The sequence below is a fragment of the Mycteria americana genome, chromosome Z, assembly GCF_035582795.1.
Source record: "Mycteria americana isolate JAX WOST 10 ecotype Jacksonville Zoo and Gardens chromosome Z, USCA_MyAme_1.0, whole genome shotgun sequence".
Classification (NCBI taxonomy): domain Eukaryota; kingdom Metazoa; phylum Chordata; class Aves; order Ciconiiformes; family Ciconiidae; genus Mycteria; species Mycteria americana.
The window spans coordinates 11,486,424-11,509,728 of NC_134396.1; the positions used below are offsets into that span (position 1 = coordinate 11,486,424).

At 42.2% G+C, this 23,305-nt stretch overlaps 1 protein-coding gene across 2 annotated transcripts in view; it reads left to right on the forward strand.

The window, feature by feature from the left end:
• ITGA2 (integrin subunit alpha 2) overlaps positions 1 to 23,305 on the forward strand; it is a 70,364-nt gene that overhangs the window by 41,522 nt on the left and 5,537 nt on the right. For both annotated transcript variants that reach the window (XM_075526476.1, XM_075526475.1), the window contains 15 exons: positions 2,108 to 2,311; positions 3,117 to 3,253; positions 4,765 to 4,904; positions 5,908 to 6,059; positions 7,106 to 7,216; positions 7,833 to 7,915; positions 8,733 to 8,874; positions 10,520 to 10,612; positions 11,677 to 11,753; positions 11,852 to 11,935; positions 15,195 to 15,297; positions 16,131 to 16,241; positions 16,767 to 16,871; positions 17,192 to 17,305; positions 19,557 to 19,646. In XM_075526476.1, the coding sequence (XP_075382591.1) occupies positions 2,108 to 2,311; positions 3,117 to 3,253; positions 4,765 to 4,904; positions 5,908 to 6,059; positions 7,106 to 7,216; positions 7,833 to 7,915; positions 8,733 to 8,874; positions 10,520 to 10,612; positions 11,677 to 11,753; positions 11,852 to 11,935; positions 15,195 to 15,297; positions 16,131 to 16,241; positions 16,767 to 16,871; positions 17,192 to 17,305; positions 19,557 to 19,646 (1,746 nt within the window). The remainder of the gene's footprint in view (positions 1 to 2,107; positions 2,312 to 3,116; positions 3,254 to 4,764; positions 4,905 to 5,907; positions 6,060 to 7,105; positions 7,217 to 7,832; positions 7,916 to 8,732; positions 8,875 to 10,519; positions 10,613 to 11,676; positions 11,754 to 11,851; positions 11,936 to 15,194; positions 15,298 to 16,130; positions 16,242 to 16,766; positions 16,872 to 17,191; positions 17,306 to 19,556; positions 19,647 to 23,305) is intronic.

Consider the following 23,305-nt stretch of genomic DNA (forward strand, 5'->3'; position numbering starts at 1 on the left):
GCTGGAGTCAGCTTCCTGCCTCTCTGTCCATGATAAGTGCTGGTATTTTCATTTGCGGCTGGAGGGACTTACTGTTGTTTCCTGGACTACAGTTTTACCAAGGAAAATTCAGTCCAAACTGCAACAGTACTTAGTGGCAGTGTCTGTTCTGTTAAATCAGAGAGCGATCAGCAGAGCGATCCCTGGCCCTACCGCCGACTGGTGCAGCAGACTCGCTCGAGCCAGCATCGCTCAGGCCTAGCTTCTTTCAAGGCAGACTGGCCACATGCATGCTAAAAAGCCTTTGGCCTTGGACCTCTTCAGGGCCTCTAAGTCACTATTTAGTGTATCTTTTTCCAAGCGTTAGAAATATTGCAAGTGTTTTTGTAACGAGAAACGGAACATGTGCTTTTCCCGGGGTGTGGCATAAGGGCAGGGGTAAATGGTGCCAATCCTGCCGGGTTAGTGGACTGCGTATGGAGCCCTTCCCAGTGCGATCTCGCCCATTCTGCTTTTCAGGAGCAGCTGCAAACTTTCCCCAGAACTGCTTGTGCGTGTAATCTGGGAATAAGCCAGCTGGAACAGACCAAAATGGAGTCAATAAGCAAGTTAGCAGCTAAGCACTACTAGTGACCAGGGGGCTGCTGCTCTAGGTGGCTCCCTTGTCCCGGTTTTAGGCACTGTGCTAGGCACTGTACATGAATGGAACGCAAGGTTGACCATTTCTCTGAAAAACTTAGCCTGAGGCTTTTGCTAATTAATTGTATGCCATTTGATTTTGGCACATCTGTTCAACACCTAACAGAATTCCCAAAACAGTTCTAATAAATGCTCTTCTGCCAGTTTTCTGCATTGTTCTGTAGACATGACACTGGATGGTTGCTGTTACTCATGTTGTCTCCTTTGTTCAGTGAAGCTATGTTACTTGTCTGACGCTTGACTGACTGTGTTTTTTATTCAGACCTGTAGTAGGTGTTTTCAGAATATCTGTATTAACAGTCCTGAGGCCTCTGGCACTTTTGAACAATCTCTCAATCATGTCTGGATATGCAAAGTAAATTAATACCTGCCATCCATCAGAGCAAACAGAACACGGCCTTTTTACTAGGTAAATTGCAATCAGATAAATAGAGAGGAAGGACCATCCTCTTCAGCGGCAGCTCACAGTCAGATCATCCTGGAGCAACAGGAAACTGTACCCTAAGGCAGTTTCAAGGTAGATGGAGGTGCTGGAAGTGGCACTGCTGGCAGCTGACATTGGTCTTTGTGACTGTGGAATTATACACGAAATATGGAAGAAAAGAAAAATGAAGGGGTTTTTTTCATGTTTTGAAAACTGAGTAACTTGGAAGACTGTCCTTATAACATGTAGTCTTTGTCAAATGTTAGGTTTAAAATTACTTAAAAATTAAGAATAATGAAAGAATGATTTTTATTTTTTTAAAGAATCTGGATTTGGACAAGTTGTCCATGTTGCGCAAATAATACTTTTCTAGTAATTTTTAATAAATAACTTAGCTGGTATTTCTAAAATTTTAAGCACAGCGTGATAACTGAGGTTAAAGATGAGAACAATATTTGCCAGAGAGCTGAATGTAAGCTAGCGTAAATGTGATTATTTAACTACAAAGATCTCCAATCTTTCTTTCTTCATTGGCACTGGAGAGGTCAGGAGTTTAGCATTTGGACGCATGTTTTTTGCATTAATTTAGTTAGGAAATTCCATTTCTGTTTCAAAGACTTATGTCCAGTTACATAATTTCCATTCCCTCTGCATAAAAACCTGTAATCCAAAACTGGAAACTGTATTTTTCAATGTATTGTGAAACTTTCAGAACAGTCAGATGAGGACAGTGAGAGCATTTAAGCTTCATACATATGGTTATATTTGCTGTTAGTGCTTTGCATAGCATGCTTTGATTTTGCTGTGTAATGCTTGCCAAGACTCTGAGACATAATGCAAACTGAATGGGCAATACAATGGGGAAGGAATTCAGGGTTGAGCAGTCCACGGGGAATGTACTGGAAAACAGAAACAAAAAACAATGCACATAGATACTGCTTCTACGTCTAATCTGGTGCAATGATAGCTGTGTTTTTGCTTTCTCTTCTTTTTCCTTTTTGAAAGGGAATTTTGGATCAACAAGAACTCTTGGAAGGTCCACAGGGGTCAGAAAATGCTCGCTTTGGATCAGTGATCACAACGCTTGCAGACATTGATTTGGATGGCTTTAATGATGTTGTAATAGGTGCACCACTGGAAAACCAAAACTCTGGAGCAATTTACATTTACAATGGATTTCAAAAGACTATACGTACCAAATATTCTCAGGTAAATAACTTTGTTGCATAATGCTGTACCCAGTGCCTTTAGATATGCTAGAGGAAAACAGAAGGATTTTCTATCTTTTAATTGGCTACGGCTTCATCCTCTTAAAGGAATACTGTTATTCTTATGGCTTGTTTGAAGTTTTGTGCCTCTCCTTACTTCAGCTGTCAGCATGCCCTAGTTGATGTTGTGGTGCTTATAACTGAAGCATATAGAGGAAAAGGACTTGCAAGATGCTCTGGCTGAGCCTCTTATAATTTTTGGTGCCTGCAGATGCAGTCAGCTAATTTCCTGTACATTTTTGGACACCCATTATTCAGGTTTTTACAGTTGATGTACAGCAATGAAGATTAGATAAATACCAGCTCTTTAATTATAAATACGTAGTATTAAAGGAAAAGACTTTCAAGGGTCTTTGTATATCCTATATGCTAATATAATGGTAATTTAAATGTCACTTTCTATGCAGACTTTCTGGTTGCAGAAAGTATTTGTTAGAAGTCCTGTTAAGCTTCCTATTCTTTGAGTTGCTCAATGTGAAATGGAAGAAGTTTCCAGTAAGTACTAGCTGGCATACAGCAGTCAGTTAGTTGATGTACTCCCAAGACAGAAAAATCTAGCCCATTGTCTGCTCCAACAGGGGAGGAAAAAGTGCTTAAAAGCATCTGAGAAAACATCCACAAAAGCATTTTGTTTAAACAATACATTGCGTATACAGGGAGTATCAGTGAAAATCCATTGCTTAGGCTGCTATCTACAGACTTGAGCACGCTTGCGGAATACTCAGTAACCAAACTCTCTTTCCCAGAAAATTTTAGGATCAGATTCTGCTTTTGGACAACGGCTCCAGTTCTTTGGAAGATCAGTAGATGGCCATAGAGACTTAGATGACGATGACATTACTGACGTATCAGTTGGTGCTGATGGAAATGTGGTTCTGCTATGGTTGGTAAACTCTTTTCTAAAGGAAGCACTTACTGATTCAGATGGAAGTTAAGCGTTTAGTTAATTAAACAGCAAAACAAACAAATCAAAAATCTCTTTCATTCCCTGTGTTCAGAGCTAACACACTTATTGCCTCATCGCTGCTCTCGTAGCTAGCTGAAAAACAGCGTTGGACTAAACCTATTTCAAGCAGGTATCATCAAACCGTGGAAAGCCAAGGCAGCGTGGTGGGCAGAGCCAGGGCACGCGGGGGGAAGCCGGGAGGTGGGGGCTGCCGGGAGGGACCCGGGCAGGGACGGGACGGGACGGGGCGGGCCAGGAGACACCCCTGCCCGCTGCTGCTGTGCAGGCATGTGGTCCAGAGGGAAGGGGCAGCAGCAGGGAGAGGGGCTTGCTTGAGGGTATTTGTAACAGCAGGTTGTACTTCAGCAGCCGCAGTATAATTTTGATAGCTGAGCCTGAGACAGATGAAACCACTTCCCACACAACCTGCGTGACCTTTACTGGCTGGTAGGCTGATCTGGGGGAGAGAGTTGTCCTGCAGGGTAAGGACAGAGAGCAGTGAAAGAGAGTTGGCACCTATTTCTGGCAAGAAACCCATCTTTTCTGGCACGTGGCCTTTGCCAGAGCAATCTGAGTGCTTTCACAAAATAAAGAAGAAAGGCTTCACAGAACCCAAATCTTCTGCCTCCCTAAGTACTGTGTGTTTTCCACTACTTCCTTGAGGATCTAAATTAAGATGCAGCTTGCTTTCCTATCTGTCGCCTGTCTTCTCACCTGAGGCTCCCCATTATAAGAAGAAAAACATCACTGAATTGCTACTTATTTCATAATGAAACAAGGTTATTAAAAATGAATGGTCAGTTTGGACCTTCGACCCACAGTAGAACTGCTGCTGGTGCTGGTGGGAATTGCATTAAAGCCAGTTATGTTCCTTGGAGTACCAGCATTTATTTAGATTTGATTAATGAAGATGCTCATTTTTCTTTCACTCTTGCATTTGGTCTGATTAATGAGTTTCACTTTTGATTAAAGTGTTTGTTTTTACATGCAGGGTCCTTTGAAACTGGTCTTCAAAAGCTTGTCTAATTACATGAAAGTTGTTTTTCTGAAAAATAAGAGTATTAATTAAAATGAAGAATTACCCTTCTTTGCCTTCCCAGAGGAGCTCAGTAACTTCCCTAAAGGAGCTGAAGAAGGTTACTTACTGGGAAAACAGGACAATGGCTTCATTCTCTGTTATCTTAAGCGAAGGACTAGAGCATTAGGATATAGACATTGACTATCCATTAATTTGACATGATAAATTATTTATTGTTATTACTGAAAGCTACTGTATCAACAAATTCACTTATATGCAAAGAAAAATAATTTTACCAGTGCCGTTAAAAAATGTTTACATTGGGGACCAAGAAAATCAATGTTACATTTACAGATAGTAATAGACAACAGCTTCTACATTACCCAGTGCTCTTGAAAATCACATGTAACCTTTTCAAAATATTTTTCAGGTCACAAAGCATCGCAAATGTGTCCATAATTGCCTCATTTAAACCTGAGAAAATCAGTCTGCTAAACAAGAACACAGAAATAACTGTCAAAATATGTTTTCAGGCTACATTTAGACCTTCTAAGAGAAATAATCAAGTGGGTAAGAGTATTTCAATGACTTGTCTTATATTAATTTCTCCAAAAGTCATTATTCAAATGAGAAGTGGAAATTCTAAAGATATGTTAGATTGAATGTCAAGAAAGGTAAAATCAGTATAAAACTTAAGTGCTTGAGAAAGTGTTTTTAAGATGTACTTTCATCACTGGCTCCATAATCTTTGAAAAGTGAGGAATTAACAGTATAAAGAAGAGCTGTATCCTTGCTGTTCAACAAACCCCAGAAAATGTCATTAGTGAGAAGCTGATTTCTTTCAACCTGCTGGTTTCAACAGCAGACTGCAGACTTTTCTTCTCTCCTCAGGGGAAGGGGGAAAAAAAAAATTAAAAAAAATCCATAGGCTCAGTGTAGGTGTCAGTGGGGAGCAGCTCTTCCTTTCAGAGGACAGGAGAGCACCAAATATTTCTGAGACCAGCACTGGCCTCTCATGAAGCTATTTAGTTAAACATACACATCATGGATAACACCAGTTGGACTGCTTCCGTGCTATGTATAGTGCCTTTAGGAGCTCGTGATTGTGAGCTATAAAATAACAGTGAACTTCCACAGCGTATTAGTCATAATATGAAGAGAAGAAGACAGAAATTATTATGTGATTGAAGAGAAGATGCAGATTCTTTACAGTCTCCTCAGAGTTCAGGGATAAGGTTGCAAGGCCCCTTTATCTAGCGTAATCCTGGCCCTGCTGACTGGCTTCTTGCCTGAGCTGCAGGCTCAGACATCTGCAGTAGAGACTGGATTGATTGCCATTTAATGTGCTCTTTGTGGCTGAGGACTTACGTCAGGATTTAAACCTGTTTGACTGCTTTGGAAAACACAAGAGAAAATTTTATCATTTTGAGACTGCTCTGCGTTTAACAAGTTACGAAAAAAGTAAAATATTTAGTGTGGGTTGGAAAGCCTGGTCACTCTGTAATGTGCAGAGTAGTAATGAGATCATGGGCAATCATACTCAGCAAAAAATGTACTGTTATTCTTCTTGTAGCTATAAAGTACAATGCAACATTGGATGCAGATCTCCAGTCCTCTAGAGTGACTTCTAGAGGATTGTTCAAAGAAAATAATGAAAGGTACATGCAGAGGGATCTTGTGGTACGTCATGAAGAGAATTGTGTTCATGATGTCTTCAGTGTACAGGTAAGTGCAAGTGCAAGCAGTCTTATGTGACAAAAATGATCAGAGGAAGACATGGATTAATTTTATGTTTGTAAGATGAATTTCATGCATGGTGTACTCAATGATTTACATTCCTCAAATCCCCCACAACTGAAAATACTTAGTAAGATTCTGATTTCAAAGAAACTGTCAAGTTCAGCACAGCTTTTTAGGATAGAAGAGGCAGTTCTTAATTATGTAATTCAGCTCTGACATAACACAGAGCCCGTAGTCCATAGTTTCAGTAGATTTTAATTTCCCTCTGAGTAGATTCTTCTGTAAGAATTAAGACATACATGCAAATGTTTTCTCTCAAACTAACAACATTTCAGGCAGACTTCTGGTGCATGCTAGCCCTAGGTATGCACCTAAGAAAAAAATAAAAACAAGCAAGTCTCCTAGAACCAAAGACTGAGCACAGCCCTGAGAGCTGCCTTAAGCCCCCTGCATGATGCTGGGTCAGGTAGAGGACTTTGATTCCTGCGCTGCTTTGCAAAGCAAGTATCTTTGATTTGTTGATCACATTTAGTGCCCTTGTGGAGCCATGAGCCATAAGGCTAGGAGAGTATTCATCCAGTATTAAGAAACAGAGGAGACATGAGGTATATTGTGTTTTAGTGTCGCTCAGGCCCAGCTGCTCTCTGTGATGGTAAGGCAGAGTGGAATAGGAATTTGACTTCTGCAGCCAGGTGAGAATGACAGTCACCTGGTGGTGGCTTTTGAGGACCAGCTTCTGCAGCTGCAGAGAATCTGCATGTTCCTTAGCCCTAGAAGTGACTGTGATGAATAGAGTCTCCAGGAATCCTAGAAAAATGAGTTTTATCATGGAAATGGCACTTAGCTGTTTAGCAAGAGGAGCCTACACTAGGCAATCTCACAAAATTATTTTGGTCAAGTGAAGCTTTGTGCTGTTACTTCTGGTTTAGAGCAAGTATGATTTTACTATGCATTCTCAATTTACAACAGAATTACCAGTTTTACCCTGTTTGCTGTGCTGACAGCTATCATCTGAACCATGTGTTTAACAGGAACCTTCCGATGCAGTGAATTCACTTAGTTTGCGCATTGACATTGGCCTTGCAAATCCTGGCTCCAGCCCTGTCCTTGATACGTATTCTCCAGCATCTGTGGCCTACAGTGTAAGTATGCAGACTTACTATTGAATAGCATGGCTATACACACGTCCATAATGTGTGGCCCCCAGAAACACCAAAGAGCTGCACGCAGGTAAAAACTGGTATTCTAGTTAAGTGACTGGGCTCAAAGCAGGCACCTGTGGGGGTCTCCCCTGGTTCCCGTTATATCTTTGTCTGTATTGCATGGGCTTGCACACACACACACATACACACACATACATACATACATACATCAGCTGCCACGGCATAACAAGCATGTTGGTTGAGCCACATCACTGTTGATGTGAACTTCTAGTTGATGGCAAAGATGAAATATTTTAGGTTAGTTTATTCTACAATAAAATAGTACATAAAAGAGACATGGAACCTGTTCGATTACATCACATTTGTTGTGGGTTAACAATGACTTGCCTGCACCATTTTTATGGATCAGTTGACATGTAGTAACATGTTACTCAGTGTTAACTTGTTCGTGTGTCAGTTTTTAATGGCCTTCAGAGGGATTTTCTTGTCTGCAAACCAAGAATGTGCTTCACCTCAAAGCTGTTTGCACTCTACTGTCTGTAGATAATTTTAAAGTCAAGCCCTCTCATTCAGGGAATGTTTTTGGTTTTTGTAGATTCCTTTTATTAAAGACTGTGGTGAAGATGAACTTTGTATCTGTGATCTTGTTCTGAATGTTCAGCGGAAGGCAGATGATGGGTAAGATCTAAACCACTGGAATTGTTGGGGTTGGGTGTTAAGTTTTCACCAGTTGGTTTGTCTCTAGACTTTGGATGAATTTCTAGATGAGAATGCCTTTCTAGTTCAATATCTACATAGAAATAGCAGGGATAAAAAAAGCAATAGCCTTTCTGTCTAAATAACTAGTCAAGGAAAAAGAGGTATGATAGGTACACAGATATAGAAGTAGGACTCTTGTCAGCTTAGACAAGCCCAAGTTTTGGTACCTTAGGGATGAGGAGGACACAGTGAGGGTGTCTGGCTGGCTGCTGTCGGGAAGGGGAGCGTGCTGGGAGAGCAGCAGCGGCTGCAGCAGCCGTCTTGGTCCCTCCTGCGGGGAGCGGTGAGGTTCCTGCAGCAGGCTGTGCCACTGGGGAGCTGAGGTCAGCCATTCGGGCAGCATATATTCCAAGTCCATATGCAGATATACGCATACATGTGCAGTACGCAGAGAGACAGGGCTGCCTCTTCCTGGAGCTGCCATCTGGGTCTGCCGCCCACTCTCTGCCCACCTTCCCACCAGGGTAGAGCCCTTGAAAATTCAGCAAAGTGACATTGACCATAAATGATCAAGGTCTTGCACTTTGAGAAGACACTAATTCCATTCGGTTTTAAGAAACGGCGTCACAGAGTTTCTTATCTCAAAGGGTTTAGAAGGCAGAGCGTTTAAGTGCGTAGAACGTAGGAAATGTCTTGCTGTGCTTGTTATTTGTTGTTGGCTACAGGCAACACGTTTTCATGATCCACAGCTGTTCTAGTACCTCTGTTTACAACAATGGACTTTATTTTCCAACAGCAAACAGCAGTTTGTTGTCAGCAGCAAAAACAGAAGACTAACATTCAATGTGAAATTGAGAAATAAAAAGGAAAATGCATATAACACCAGAATCCAGGCTACATTTTCAGACAACTTGTTTTTTGCTTCGTCGTCTTTACCGGTATGTGATACCCAACCTCACTGTTTCTGTTATTGCCACTGATTTTCGAGGTTCTCAGAGGACTTTTTTTTTTCTTTCTAGTAGTGCCTATCCCAGGAAAGAATGTGTGTGCAAAGCTCTCTCCCAGTTTATTTTCTTGGATACCAGAATTATTCCCTTCGGCATATCAGTTTATTTAGGTCAAGGAGAGACACTGCCAACTCAGCATAAAAGTTGGCAACCTGTCGAGTTTGACCTCACCTCAGTATTTCAGTCATCTTTTCCTCACTTTAGGCCTTGGCACCCACATCTTCTGCTTGACTCCCAACAACATGCCTGAATGCAGTTGCTGTGCCACAGGGAATTTGTATTTGATAAATCAAGCATGCAGCATCGATGATGCGGCCTTAAAGTGCAGACTTTGGATCTAGAAATAGTGTTACTGCCAAGGCCATGTGTTCCAGCTAGACAGTTAATCAGATTGAAATGATTGCTATACCAGAAGCTCTTCTTCTAATGAATTTTGTCTTAGAAAAGGGAAAAGAAAGGAATTATACATACTATTTTGGGGAATGCAGTAAATCTATAATCTCAACTGTTGCTCCCAAACAGTTCATGAAGGATGAAAGCTAGACTCCAGTGCTTGGCGTATGTGGTCAGGCTGCTACTGGAGAGGTGCGTGATAATCCTAGGGGTGAAATCCAGAGCAATCCCTATACTGAAGGGAGAGGAGGGGTAGGAGCATTCATGACTGCCCGAGAGTAGCATTTTCCTGAACAGTGAACTAGCAGAAGTACTCCACACAGCACTGAGGGTGCCCCTCTACCTCCCCATCCCGTCGTGCAGCAAAATTGCTCATTCCACTCATACCAAAAGACCACACTGGAGCTAGGATTTTCTTTTGCTTTAAAAGCCTGTTTGCTTAGAAGTATTTCAGCCTGCAAGTGAAGCTTTTGACCAAAAATGTGCCTGCTTCAAAGCAGGAAGAAAAGCATAAACTTAGAATGTATGGGTGTTGGGTTTTGGAATTTTTTTATAGCGTAATTCATGAATGGTAAATGTCTGCTCGGGATGCTTGTAACAAAAGACAGTACATTTTAATGAATTCTTTTCAAAGTGATGATAACTGGCTGTGGTCTATGAGTTTGTCTTTGATGTAGGATGATGACATGCTAAATATTCTGCAAAGTAGTAAATCACCTCTTATGTATTGTAGATTTTCCTACAAAAAGTACGATAGAGTTCCCCTCTGCACACTAGCTTCTACAGTGAGAGTACTTAACTAGCTCTCAGGTCATGTACATATGACTGCAAAAGTTCTGTAAAAACGCTGTAAAAAAGCACTGTAGGAGTTAATGCTGGAGGTGACCTGTACTTTCTAGCCTGTATTCCTTCTTCCAAGCCCAGCACAAAATTGTAACAAGATCATTACAGCTCACAAGAAATCGCATGGGACTGGTCCTTGTCCCCCCTTTCTCCTGCCTCTCTCCTAGCCTTGCCTGTGCCCCACCCATCTGCTGCATCTCTAGGAATTACTGCCGAGACACCTATTTATACTGCTCCTTAGCGTAATGACACGTCGTGCTGAAGATAGAGACTGAGAACTTCCTCTCTGCTTTATCAAAACCTCATACTAAGATGACTTTTCTGTCTGTTTCCTCTGCAGAGTGACGGGACTGAAGTCTCATGTCAGACAGGAACAGCACAAAGTACGGTCATTTGCCAAATAAGCTATCCTGTTTTCAGAACAGGACAACAGGTACAGCTAGCGTGTTTAAATAACCTGGAATGATACCCAAAAGCTTTTTTGTTGTTGTTTTCCCCTAAATCTGCATTTACTGCTGGTGAGAATTTCTTAGATTTGGCAAGTTAACTTCCCTTTGGGCTTCAGAGGCATTAAAAGAAGCAAACTAAGGGCTAAACTTCTGTGACCTCCTGCCAGACTAAAAGAAAAAAGGCTCTTGAAGCACAGTTGTCCCTACCCACAGCTTTCAAATGCTACTGGACCTCTTGGAGGGTGAGGGCTGGGGGCAGAAGCAGAGAGCGTCGTGCATAGCCTCCTGGGAACTGAGCACAATTGCCGTCAAACCCCTCCTGCTGCGTGAACCTGGGGTAGCTCCCTCTCCTGCTCTATGAATCTCATCTCTCCAAGAAAGCACTGTTGCTTTGAGAAGAGATGGGTGGCCCACACAGCCCTAGGATAGATCATATATCCTTTTTCTCATATATACCATAAATCTCGGGATATGCATAGTTTTATGGAACTTAATCTCTTATTCCTCAAGGGCAGAACAGAAATAGGCTTCCAGCCTCTTAACACAATCAACTGGAGCAATAAGAAACTTGCTAGAAAGAATGGAAACATGACATTCTGCAGTGGGGGGAGCAAAATAAAAAAATAATGATTACATATAAAAAGTTAAGTTTGTTCTGAATTCTTAATGGCATTGGCCAAAGCGGACCGGTTGGAACGAATGGAAGAAAAGAGTGAATACAAAGCTTGCGTTAGTGGTAGTGTTTAAAAGCATGTAATTGAAGCAGTCCTGAACACCTTTTGTTGCAGCTTGTAGCTAGTTACACACAATTTAAAAATGTAAATAGCTCATATTTATGTAACGATGCCTATTTGTAGGGGAAAGCGAGAAGAAAGCAATTCTGGAGTATTAGAAATTACTGAAATATTACATGGAAATTGGTGGAGAATTCAGATACAGAGGGCAATTCTAGATTGTTGCACATCAGAATAATTATGTTGCTATTGGGAATTCCTTTGGATGTTGTACCATCAACTCATTTACTGTGTGTTCCTTGTCTCTTCCATAGGTATCCTTTGATATTAGTTTTGATTTTAACCTGAAAAATCTTCAGAATGTGGCAGTTCTAAGTTTTCGTGCGTTGAGGTAAAGTATATAATTGTGTGAAAGAAAATTAGGTATTAATACCTTATTTGTATAAAATAATATTATAACACCTGACTTAAATGTGTTTTGATGAACAGTGAAAGCAAGGAGGAGCAAGAATTGGACAACCAGGTCAGCTTATCAATTCCTTTGCGATATGATGCAGAAATTCACTTCACAAGGTATGCTGAATAATGTAAAGAGTCACTGTCATTTTGCCAAGGTATTTGAATATAGTAACAGTCTTGAAAGGCCACTGAAAAGATAGTGAAACTTTGCTTTCATTTTGGAAGTTGTAAGAAATTCCCACTTCATCAACAGTAGCAGAATGTTATGTTCTTCCAATGATCTGACATGTAAAAAATGATGGAGTGTGTAGTAACAAAGCATGGATCCATGTTTACCTCTGCACAATTGTTACAGATGCTCATGTGAATGGAAGTGGTATAAAAACCAAACAGTGCTTCTAGTTTTGATAATATAATTAGTATATACTATACCATAAGGATGGGCCTCTGGGCTCAAATGTAGTGACATTGGATCAAATCTGGAGTTGGAAGTGATCAAAACTAAACAAAAAAAACAACAACAAAAAGAAAGAAATGCCCCAGCTCAAACTCTCAGCAAAGGGGAGGAAACAGAGAATAAAAACAATTATGGACATATCTGCTGAACCTGGACCAAAAATACAAACTCTTGCTAGCAGTTTGAGATAATAATCTGAACTGAAACCTGAGGTGGCACATGGCAGAGTCCCCCTTGCTGCAGCTGCGTCGGCACTGGGAGCAGCACACCCCGCTTTCCCACGCGCCCGCCCAGAGGCTCTGGCTCGCAGCTACGCCTTCCCTCCTGGCATCAGCCCTTTCCCCTCCCTGCAGAAGGCAGGTCGGGGCTGTTGCAAGAGGGATCCTTTACCCTGGGAAGGGCAGTTTGGAAGGAGAGACAGCTGGGCAGGCAAGGGGAGAGAGACAGGCAAAGACCCCTTTAAGACTGATCTTCATATCATGCCCTTGAAACCTCTTATCTTCAGCCTTGGAAACCCCTGGTGATTTGGGATGCACTGAAACACTAGTTAGTCTTTTACTGTTCCAAACAAGAATTATTTCAGTTACAGTTTAACTTAAATTAATACTGAAACAGAAATACACCGGTTTGACTCTCGGATCAAGATAAGGATATTTTACTTTTCATCAAAGAAAAGATTTGTTTATCTTTCCCAATTTGAATTTCTAGGATAAACTACATGTTATATTTGATGCACTTGGTCACCAATTCTTGGTGAAAAAATGCTTTTGCATCCCAAAGCATTCCAAAATTTGTAAACATAAACTGATAGCAAATAAATAGTAATTATTCAAAGAATGAAAGAAATTTGAAAAAGAGGAAGCTGATTTAAAATGCACAGCAACAATTCAGGAAATCAATATTCAAAGATCACCATAACTACAAGAACTGTTGGCTGCATAGGATGACCTGAGCTGGAATAGGGACCACAGAAGATTAATTTAATAACCTGCTTTGCAGCAGCAGTTTCAGGGGCCCTGCATTGACCATGGCTAGGTGCACCAATTCTGGAGTCATGCAGAATTTTTCAGATTATTTTAATTGCAGAGAAGCATTTGAGTCAGCAGTGCAAGTTCTTTCAGCTCCCTGAGAAAGTTAGCAGCAGCAGAGAGACTCCAGGAGCCTCTGACTAGGGGGCTAGCACAGCAACTTAAGCAACCTTCTAGGGAATTGAGATGGTGCAAACTTGAATCAGCAAATTTAATTAGCTGAGAAATATTAACAGAAACTCAATGCTTCAGAAAAGGCCAGGCATGGAGTCTATAAAAGAGTTACTCAAGGAAAAAAGAGGCATTTGAATTCAGGTGCGTCTCCAGAGTATGAGAAAATGCAATTTCATATGGAAGTCAAGGCATGAAGGAATCCCTACTGCCAGAAAAGCATTAGTTATTCTTGGAGATGAATCAGTTTAAAAGAACTAAAGGAAATACACATTAAGCCAAGGTACAATTTTAAATGCTTCCCTTGGAGTTATCTCATTTTTACACTCTTCCACTTCGGAAATATCTATCTGGAGAAAGTTCCTTCTTGAGGCAGGTAATATAGCCGAGGAGCAACCTCTTAAAATACAAGGGTTGAGAAAAAAGTGTTGTCTTGCTGAAGTGAAGCCTTTCTAGGGAAAATCTCCTAATCTGAGTTTCCAGGAGAAGAGGTGGGAATCAGTTTTACCAGTGACGCCTGCAAGGACAAGGAAGCTGATAGTGTGCATCCTGGAAGGACTGGAGATTTGAGCAATAAGGAAGCAGAAAATGCATCACGTGGGTTTTCCTAGGAGTCCTTGTGAGGAGGCCCTTCAAGGAAAGGGCCCATGTGCGCAAGTATGGAGGATCAAAAAGGATCCACGATGGAGTATGGAGAAGCACAGCTAATCAGGAAGCACCTCTGTGGGACTGCGCACATGTTAATTTGGGACTGTATGCACAGATGTTACCCAGATTAAACAGGGAGAGCAGCACTGGTAAAGAGGATAGATTTGCACCTTGTGCTACAGGAAGAGCTGATGTAGGAATCATGATAGCCCCTGCTCCTTGTTAAATCACTCCCCAGCTTGCTCTTTGACTGCTCAAATTAGCCTCCTAGTGAAAGCTAATGTCGAAGAGCAGACACAGTTCTGGGACGGTTCAGCAGAGGAGCTGCTCACAGGTAGCAGCACACGGATGCGATGCACTACACGGGGATGCTTTCATTGTCTTTGAGCATGGTCCCAGGTGGCTGAGCCCCTCAAGCATCCACACACACCTTGGCCCATCCTTCCATCACACACCTATAATTTCATGCTGTGGCGGGCTGCAACCACCTTCATGTAACTGTGGAAATTTTGAATTTTTAAAGCCATAAATACTAAAGAAAGTGGCCCAGGGGAGACCCAAGGGCTATGCGGTACGTACCGTGCACACAAGCAGAGAGCTGTGTGTTTCCACACCCAGGCAGTGTGGAAACAAGCCTGCCCATGGTCTATGGCGTTAGGGCCCCTGATCTCCCTCGGAACCTGTTGGTATTTGCTGTTATAGATGTACCAAGGGGGACCGTCAGGGGCCCATTTCTGAGGAGGGAGACCACTGCAAGGCTGAAAGTCGCAGCGTGTGGCTGGGAGAGCAGCTGGCAGCACGGCGCGGGAACACCACGGGGTGCAGAAGGCTGAGCAGAGCCTGTGTCTCACGCAGCCCTCCTGTCCTACCTTCACATGCTTGCTTCGGCTCCGGGCTTCACTACACCATGTATTTTCTTAACCAGCTTTGTAAAATTCAGACAGCAGTACAAGTGACTGATTTTTCCTCTGACTGTACTTCTGACCTGTTTCACGAAGGCACATCCAGTAACATATGTTTTCAAAGCAGCTGCCAAACTGAAATGTATTGTTTTATGGTTGTTAACTAGGTTTGCCAACATCAACTTTTATGAAGTATACTCTGGTCATAACATTCCTTCCACTGTGAATAATTTTGAAGACATTGGCCCCACGTTCAACTTCTCAGTTAAGGTTAGTAAATGGTTCTGGTTCTGGTTTGAGAAGCTGCCTTACCTCCTCCTGTAGCATGGTCCCAAAACATAGCTGAAAAAACATTCCTGATTTCACTCTCTGATTTTGATGCCTTTGAATCAGTCAAGTAAGAAAAAAATATTGCAAATAGCTGGGGGATAAATGCTTACAGTCTTTTTGAGGTTAAGGGTGAAATTTGCACTTACTGCACAAGTAGAATGGGGGAGGAATTGGTCCTGCACTGTTTACATATTTAGGAGATGGTTAATGCTTAACTTTAGGCCAACTTAAACTGTTTTTTCACAGAGTGTGTTTGTCTTCTGCCGACTTGATAAAGGAAAAAAAGTCTTTGCAGGCTTGGACTTTGGCACTTTAAGTTTAGCAAGGGTTAAGTGCTCAAACCAGATGCAAGAATTAGCCAGATCACAGCATTTATTACATAACTCAGAAAAATTTAGATCCAAATATGCAGCGTGGAAGAAACTTAAATTATGTTCAATTTACATTCCAGTAACTGCTACTCTAAAGGACTAAATAACAGGCCTATTGGCTGTGGCAGAATATTTGCTTTTCAAAACATATTTTGTGCAGTTAATACGAGCTTTGCTAAGGAAACAAACAGGGACCTGAATCTATACAGTATACTTTCTCCTTTACTACTGGCATAATGTAATTACTACCCTAATAAGTGTCTTACTACAAAAAACATTGATACAAAAGGAGTCCAGTTCTTCCATCCTTATCCATGATTTCTGATTTTTTTGCTATATCAAATAATTTGTGCATATGTAAGTATAGCTACCTGAATTAGTTGTGAGTTATTTGCTTTGCAGATAACAACAGGAAGTATTCCAGTGAAGATGGCATCTGTAAAAATCTATCTGCCAGAACTGACCAGCAAAGACAACCCACTGATGTACATAACTGCCGTCACCACAGATCAGGTGCAGAACTGAATTACATAAACTGCTGTGTTTTGGGGTTTAATCAGTACCATAAACATCAATTATTTCCCTCATAGTGTGGCTCAGATTCAGGGCATCTATGCCCTTTCTCGTTGTCCCTTCCTCCTAAAGGGAGGGGGGAGGACCATGATGTCAGCAGTACACTAGTCTATTACTTGGCAGATGTGGATTATCTTTATGGTCCATGGCTGACTTCTTATATGACTCTGGAACTCTTCAGCCAGGTCCTTCTCCAAGTCCCTCGGAAGGTTATAGTAAAAATGGAACTTTAGATCAGGACAAACCCTTCAGGTCAATCCAGGGGGAAAAAAAATCACTGTAAGAGCCATTTAATTCTGACCAAAACCACATACAGTCTCTTAGTTTCCTAAAGTATCCAGTGTTGTATAATTCACAATCTAGCCTCTCACAGCCACCATCTCATCCCAGAAAAATATATTATTAAGATGACTATAAACTCCTGAGTATGATGTCATCTAATTTCATTCCTGCCATCTTTCCTAGGCCAGAGGTGTTACTTGTCAAGCTCAGATAAATCCACTGCAAATAGGGAAAAGACCTTATTCCGCATCTTTCACAAAGGAGAACTTCAGAGCTTCCAAAGAACTGGTGAGTAAGACTCAGGGCTGCAGTACCACAGGACGGGTGCAGAGCTGATCCTTACGAGCCCACTGGTGTACCTGTGGGGAGAGCTGTGGTGGGCCTGTCATTCCTCACTTGCGGTGCAGGAGTGCAGCCTGTGGATGTTCTCACACATACTGCATCTGCTTTAGAAGAAGAGGTGCACACTCTTCACAGCCTGCAAGCACTTAATTTGTTTGCACAGAATGGCAAAGGCAAGGGAAAAAAATCTGGATGTTAAAAGAACATGTGTTAAAAGTGTATTTTCTATGCATGCTGTTGCCTCTCCTTGCTGTTTCCCCTGGAAGAATTGTAAGAATGTGAAGTGCAGTACCATCGCATGCAAACTGGAAGATGTTATGCTGAAGGGAGAGTACTTTGTGAACGTGTCCACCCGAATCTGGAATGGAACCTTTGCTGCTGTGAGTATCGGCTGCATCTTCATGAAGGATCCAATACTCAAATATTTCCTAACTCCTGATATTTTTCAAAGTTCAGTAAAGAGACCTTCCAATCTAGAAAGACCTTCCTTTACTTTACATTGTTGTGTGTGTTTTTCCAGATTGAAAACTTGAATCTAAAAGTACAGTAAGTAGCGAGGCTGCATAATGGAGCTGATAACCTTCAGTCCAGTACAAAACCTAAGAAAATGTTGTGATAATGCAATCTTCACAGCTGAAAAAAACATTTTCTGCATCTGTTAAATTCGTTCAAGGAGACCTACAGTTTCCACAAAACTCAACGTGGGACAGCAGAGTACAGTATCGTCATAGCCTGGAAAATAATGTTGCTTTTAGCTTTTGAACATCACAGCCTACATAGTGATCATTTTAAGTCACATCAAAATATCATAAAGCCTGTTAGTGCTGCCAGTTACATTTGTTGGAGAAGGTGTGGAAATTTATTTTAATTGATTTTTTGTTTTTATTAGAGTCGGTGTCAAGGAAACAGTCCTTGCTTAAAAACCTACAGGATGCTTAAAAATATCCATCAATAATAACTTGACTTTCCCATTTTAAATCACCATGTGTCCTCCAGGATATAACTCATCATGAATTACCAGACTTGAAACGAGACCATGTTTGCTTCTTAGCTAGGCAACCAACCAAACTGTCTTGGAGTCCTGGGTTTGCCTAGAGCGTCAGGAACATGACGCAGTCTCCTTAGTTTGTCTGGCGAGTCTTATGGCAGGTATTGACATTTAACAGCAGGGCTGCTGTCGGCTTTAGCATCCAGATCTTAAAAGGAAAAGGTCAGGTTGATAATGTAATATACTTATGTAAGTGTGTGAAGGAAAGCATCTGTCTGTCTTTAAAGTTTGTATTTTTCAAATCAGCTGGGTCAAGACCACTTGTTAGTGCTGTCAGGTACGCAGAAGGTGGACACCTGAACAAAAGGTTGCTACCCTCACAAGGAAGTGAGTGGAAGTACTTTGTTTACCACTAGGCGATGGGAACGAAAGATCGCATGTCACAGTTTTCCTCTCATCTCCCATTTTGTTATTTTCTATTTGATTGTCAATGTTCAGTGCAAATAATCTTGCAAGCACTCAATAATGCACATAATCAGCCTTTTTATTTAGTGGCAATCAGTCATCATCCAAGAAGGGGATAGCAGGCTTGCGGGTACCTGCTAAGCAAAGCAGGTGTGTTTAGGAATTAAGGAGGTGCTTTGCATAGTGCTCAGGCGGGTTTCTAAACATTTAGGAGTGCAGGACAGACCACTTGGGCAGATGGCCACAGGGCACTGCAGGGGCAGTCAATTTGGTGTGCGTCAGCTGCTGTGGACCCGCGGTTGCTCACATTCCCTGGGTCAAGGCCACCATAGCCACAGGATATGGCTGAGGAGGCAAAATAACAGAGCAGGCATTGCATTTGGTACGGCTGGCGAGTGCTCCCGTGCTCCCACGAACCTGAGGCCATTCCTGGTGGTGCTGTAGGAAACGGGGCTCTCCATGCCTGCCGCACGGGGAGAAGACCAGCGGTGAGCTGGCAGTGTCTGCACAGCCACGCTCCTCTCTCTTGACACATGCGCGGAGGGAAGCACGATCTGGCACGAAGTCCCTTTTCAAATGGGAATTGGCTTAGGATTTTTGTCATCGTCTTTGTTTAAGCTGAGGGAGCGATGTCAGAATTTGAGCAATGGAGAGGAACAGATAGTGATAGGAAAAAATAAATGGGGAAAAACAGAAGCATTGGATAGACGTGAGGGGGGGAAAAAGGGAAAGAACATCCAGTTTCCATTTCTTTCAAAGGCCAGAGATACATCCCCATCTGTCTTTTGTTGCTGAGCTATTTCTCCCTTTCTCAGTTATTTTTTTCCCCATCTCTTCCCTGCTAGCAGCAGTGACAGCTTTGAAATAACTATAAAAATGGATATATAATCACCTCCTGTTTTGCTTGAACTATATGCTAAAGAAAAAAAGCCAGTTCTGCAGTTTCATTGCTAATAAGTAAGAACAGCAAAATTAAGTCTGGATTGTTGTCACATTATTACTTTCATAGACATGTTAGCTTGGGACAAATAAAAAGATCATTTTAATCTTCTTAATACTGTGATTTTTTTCTGGTTCTGAAGTCTTCATTTCAAAGCAAGAGAATAATTTTAGGATGTCTACATTCTAATTGATTTGCCCTGTAATAGAGCTTTACAGGTTTTTTTAATCTCTTTCAGTTAACTTTCCAGACATTACAACTCTCTGCAGAGGCAAAAATCGATACGCATAACCCTGAGTTATTTATAATTGGAGAGAATACCCTAACTGTAAGTGATAGATAAGTATATATTTTTAACTTCTCTATCTTTTACTGTATTAAAGTGATAATATTTAATTTTCAGTGTCCTTTAGGAGTACATAGCAAATTACAAACTCTGATGACATTTGATTATGTTGAACTAATGTATCCTTTTGGCTATATTAACCTCTCTTAAGTTACTAAAATGTTTTCATTTCAGCCAGCTGCTATGTAAACCAGACTTAGTTAAAATCTGTAGATCTCAAACAGAGTGTAGAACTATCAGCAAAACTCAGTTAGAAACTTCTGAAATTCATTTAGCTGCCTGTTCATGAAAAGATCAAAATTTGGACTTCTTTCTGCAATGGAATTAATTGTTGTAGCTAAATGAGCTCTGGGAAACATTTTCGCAAATCTGATTTATAGTCTTCTGTAAGTGTATTTGGTTTGATGTTTGTAGACAGATGTTTGGCACAGGTCTCCAGCAAATATACTTAAACTCATTTGTAAAGGAATGTGGTGGGGTTTTTTGCATTTGGAATGGCTGTCATATGGACACTATGGACACCGCTAATCTCAGGAAAAGTCTCCAAACCACCACTTTGTTAGTGTAGAATCGTTCTCCCAAGGTTTCCGTCTGCTATATACAAACATAAACAACACTTGAAGAATACATCAGCACTGTGGTCCTGTTGTAATAAAAAGATACCTTGTTCTCTTGGCCTATCTAGAGAGGAACACTCTTCCATTCGCAATACTAGGTTTAGATTTATTTTTACAGGATTTACCAGCCTATTTTATCCTAACCAAGGCCACTGAAGACCAAAATGCAAGTTAGTAAGGGAGTCAAATATCTGTGAGAATGTGTAGCATAGCCCATTCACAGGCAATGGAAAATTCAGTTAAATATGTACAAAGGCAGTTACTGATTGATCTATCTCAATGTGGAAATAAGACCATAATTCAGTACTATTTTTTGTCATTGTTTTCTCATGAATCACTCCGTTTCTTGTGAAGAACCTCTAAATAAACCCATTTGTATTCAGGGAAACCTCCAGTGCCTAAAGAAACAAAGGGAATATATGTGTAGTTCTGGAAATAATGCCATGTTTTTGCAGAAAAATCACATGCCTATATTTGAAGTGTGCTGAGTGCCTCAGCTTTGAGGCACAGTATTATTTCTGCTAGGAGATGAAACTCATTAATACACAACACAAATATTCCAATTAATTGCACAGGCTTTTTAGGTAGCTCATAAACCATGTATTACTAGGTATTTTTCCACAGTTGGAGCACAATACTGCCAAATTTACATTACCATCAGTTCTGTTGGTGATTTCAGGAGAACCAGAATTTAATTATTCAAATGACTGTTGATTAAGTCAGTTGACAGATAAAAGGTATTTCCTCAGCCAGCCATTGAACCATCTGCAGCTGGGACTTTTACAGCTCTGAGGCAGTGGCTGAACAGACCCTGAAATTTATCCACAGGGCTCCTAAGAAACACGGTGGCTTTTGGTGAGGCTTACAGCCTGATCCGTACTCGATAGCCTCTTGCCCTGTGAGAAGTCTTGGAAAATGTGCCAGCTGGTGGAGGTACACTCTCCCTAGGGCAGACAGTTTGCTTTGACACTTCAGTGACGGAGTTAGTACCCAGCACTGCATATACTTCTTGGCAGGCCAGCAGTGGTACCCAGTCTTTGCCCTTCACAGTTCCTTGAGAATAGGACAGTGCAGAAGCAATCTGAATTTATTTCCCTACTTACCCTGTTACTTTAGACAAGGGTGGTAGGATTCATCCAACTTAGTATCTACATTAGTCATCCACATCAGAGTTAGCCGTTCATAAACCCTAATCTGTAAAAAGAATAGGTATTTCTGAGATGCAATTCATCTCCTCTTAAAGATGATCCTGAAGATAAGTAGGGTGAATTAGGCCCTTAAAAAGCCTATCCTTCTCCATTGGAAGCCAAGGAACTACAAATACATTAGCAGCAAAAGGAGAGGTAAGGAGAATCTCCAGCCCCTAGTAGATGGGGGAGGGAACACAGTGACCAAGGATGAGGAAAAGGCTGAGGTACTTAATGCCTTCTTTGCCTCAGTCTTTAATAGCAGGGCCAATTGTTCTCTGGGTACCCAGCCCCTGGAGTTGGAAGATAGGGACGGGGACCAGAATGGAGCCCCCATAATCCAGGGGAAATGGTGAGTGACCTGCTGCACCACTTAGACACTCACAAGTCTATGGGGCCTGATGAGATCCACCCGAGAGTACTGAAGGAACTGGCAGATGTGCTCACCAAGCCCCTTTCCATCATTTACCAGCAGTCCTGGCTAACTGGGGAGGTCCCAGTTGACTGGAGATTAGCGAATGTGACACCCGCATACAAGAAGGGCCAGAAGGAGGACCCGGGGAACTACAGGCCTGTCAGCCTGACCTCGGTACCGGGGAAGCTGATGGAGCAGATCATCCTGAGTGCCATCACACGGCATGTAGAGGATAACCAAGGGATCAAGCCCAGCCAGCATGGGTTCAGGAAAGGCAGGTCCTGCTTGACCAACCTGATCTCCTTCTATGACAAGGTGACCCGCCTAGTGGATGAGGGAAAGGCTGTGGATGTTGTCTATCTAGACTTCAGTAAAGCCTTTGACACGGTTTCCCACAGCATTCTCCTGGAGAAACTGGCTGCTCATGGCTTGGACGGGTGTACTCTTCACTGGGTAAAGAACTGGCTGGACGGCCGGGCCCAAAGAGTGGTGGTGAATGGAGTTTACTCCAGTTGGCGGCCCGTCACAAGTGGTGTTCCCCAGGGCTCTGTGTTGGGGCCAGTCCTGTTCAATATCTTTATCAGTGATCTGGACGAAGGGATCGAGTGCACCCTCAGTAAGTTTGCAGATGACACCAAGTTGTGTGGGAGTGTTGATCTGCTTGAGGGTAGGAAGGCTCTGCAGAGGGACCTGGACAGGCTGGATGGATGGGCCGAGGTCAATTGTATGAGGTTCAACAAGGCCAAGTGCAAGGTCCTGCACTTGGGCCACAGCAACCCCATGCAACGCTACAGGCTTGGGGAAGAGTGGCTGGAAAGCTGCCAGGCAGAGAAGGACCTGGGAGTGTTGGTTGACAGCCGGCTGAATATGAGCCAGTAGTGTGCCCAGGTGGCCAAGAAAGCCAATGGCATCCTGGCTTGTATCAAATATAGCATGGCCAGCAGGACTAGGGCAGTGATCGTGCCCCTGTACTCGGCACTGGTGAGGCCGCACCTCGAATACTGTGTTCAGTTTTGGGCCCCCCACTACAAGAGAGACATTGAGGTGCTGGAGCGTGTCCAGAGAAGGGCAACGAAGCTGGTGAAGGGTCTGGAGCACAAGTCTGATGAGGAGCGGCTGAGGGAGCTGGGATTGTTTAGCCTGGAGAAAAGGAGACTGAGGGGAGACCTTATTGCTCTTTACAACTACCTGAAAGGAGGTTGTAGAGAGGTGGGGGTCAGTCTCTTCTCCCAGGTAACAAGGGATAGGATGAGAGGAAATGGCCTCAAGTTGCGCCAGGGGAGGTTTAGATTGGATATGAGGAAATTTTTCTTCACTGAAGGGGTTATCAAGCATTGGACCAGGCTGCCCAGGGAAGTGGTTGAATCACCATCCCTGGAGGTATTTAAAAGACGTTTGGATGAGGTGCTTAGGGACATGGTA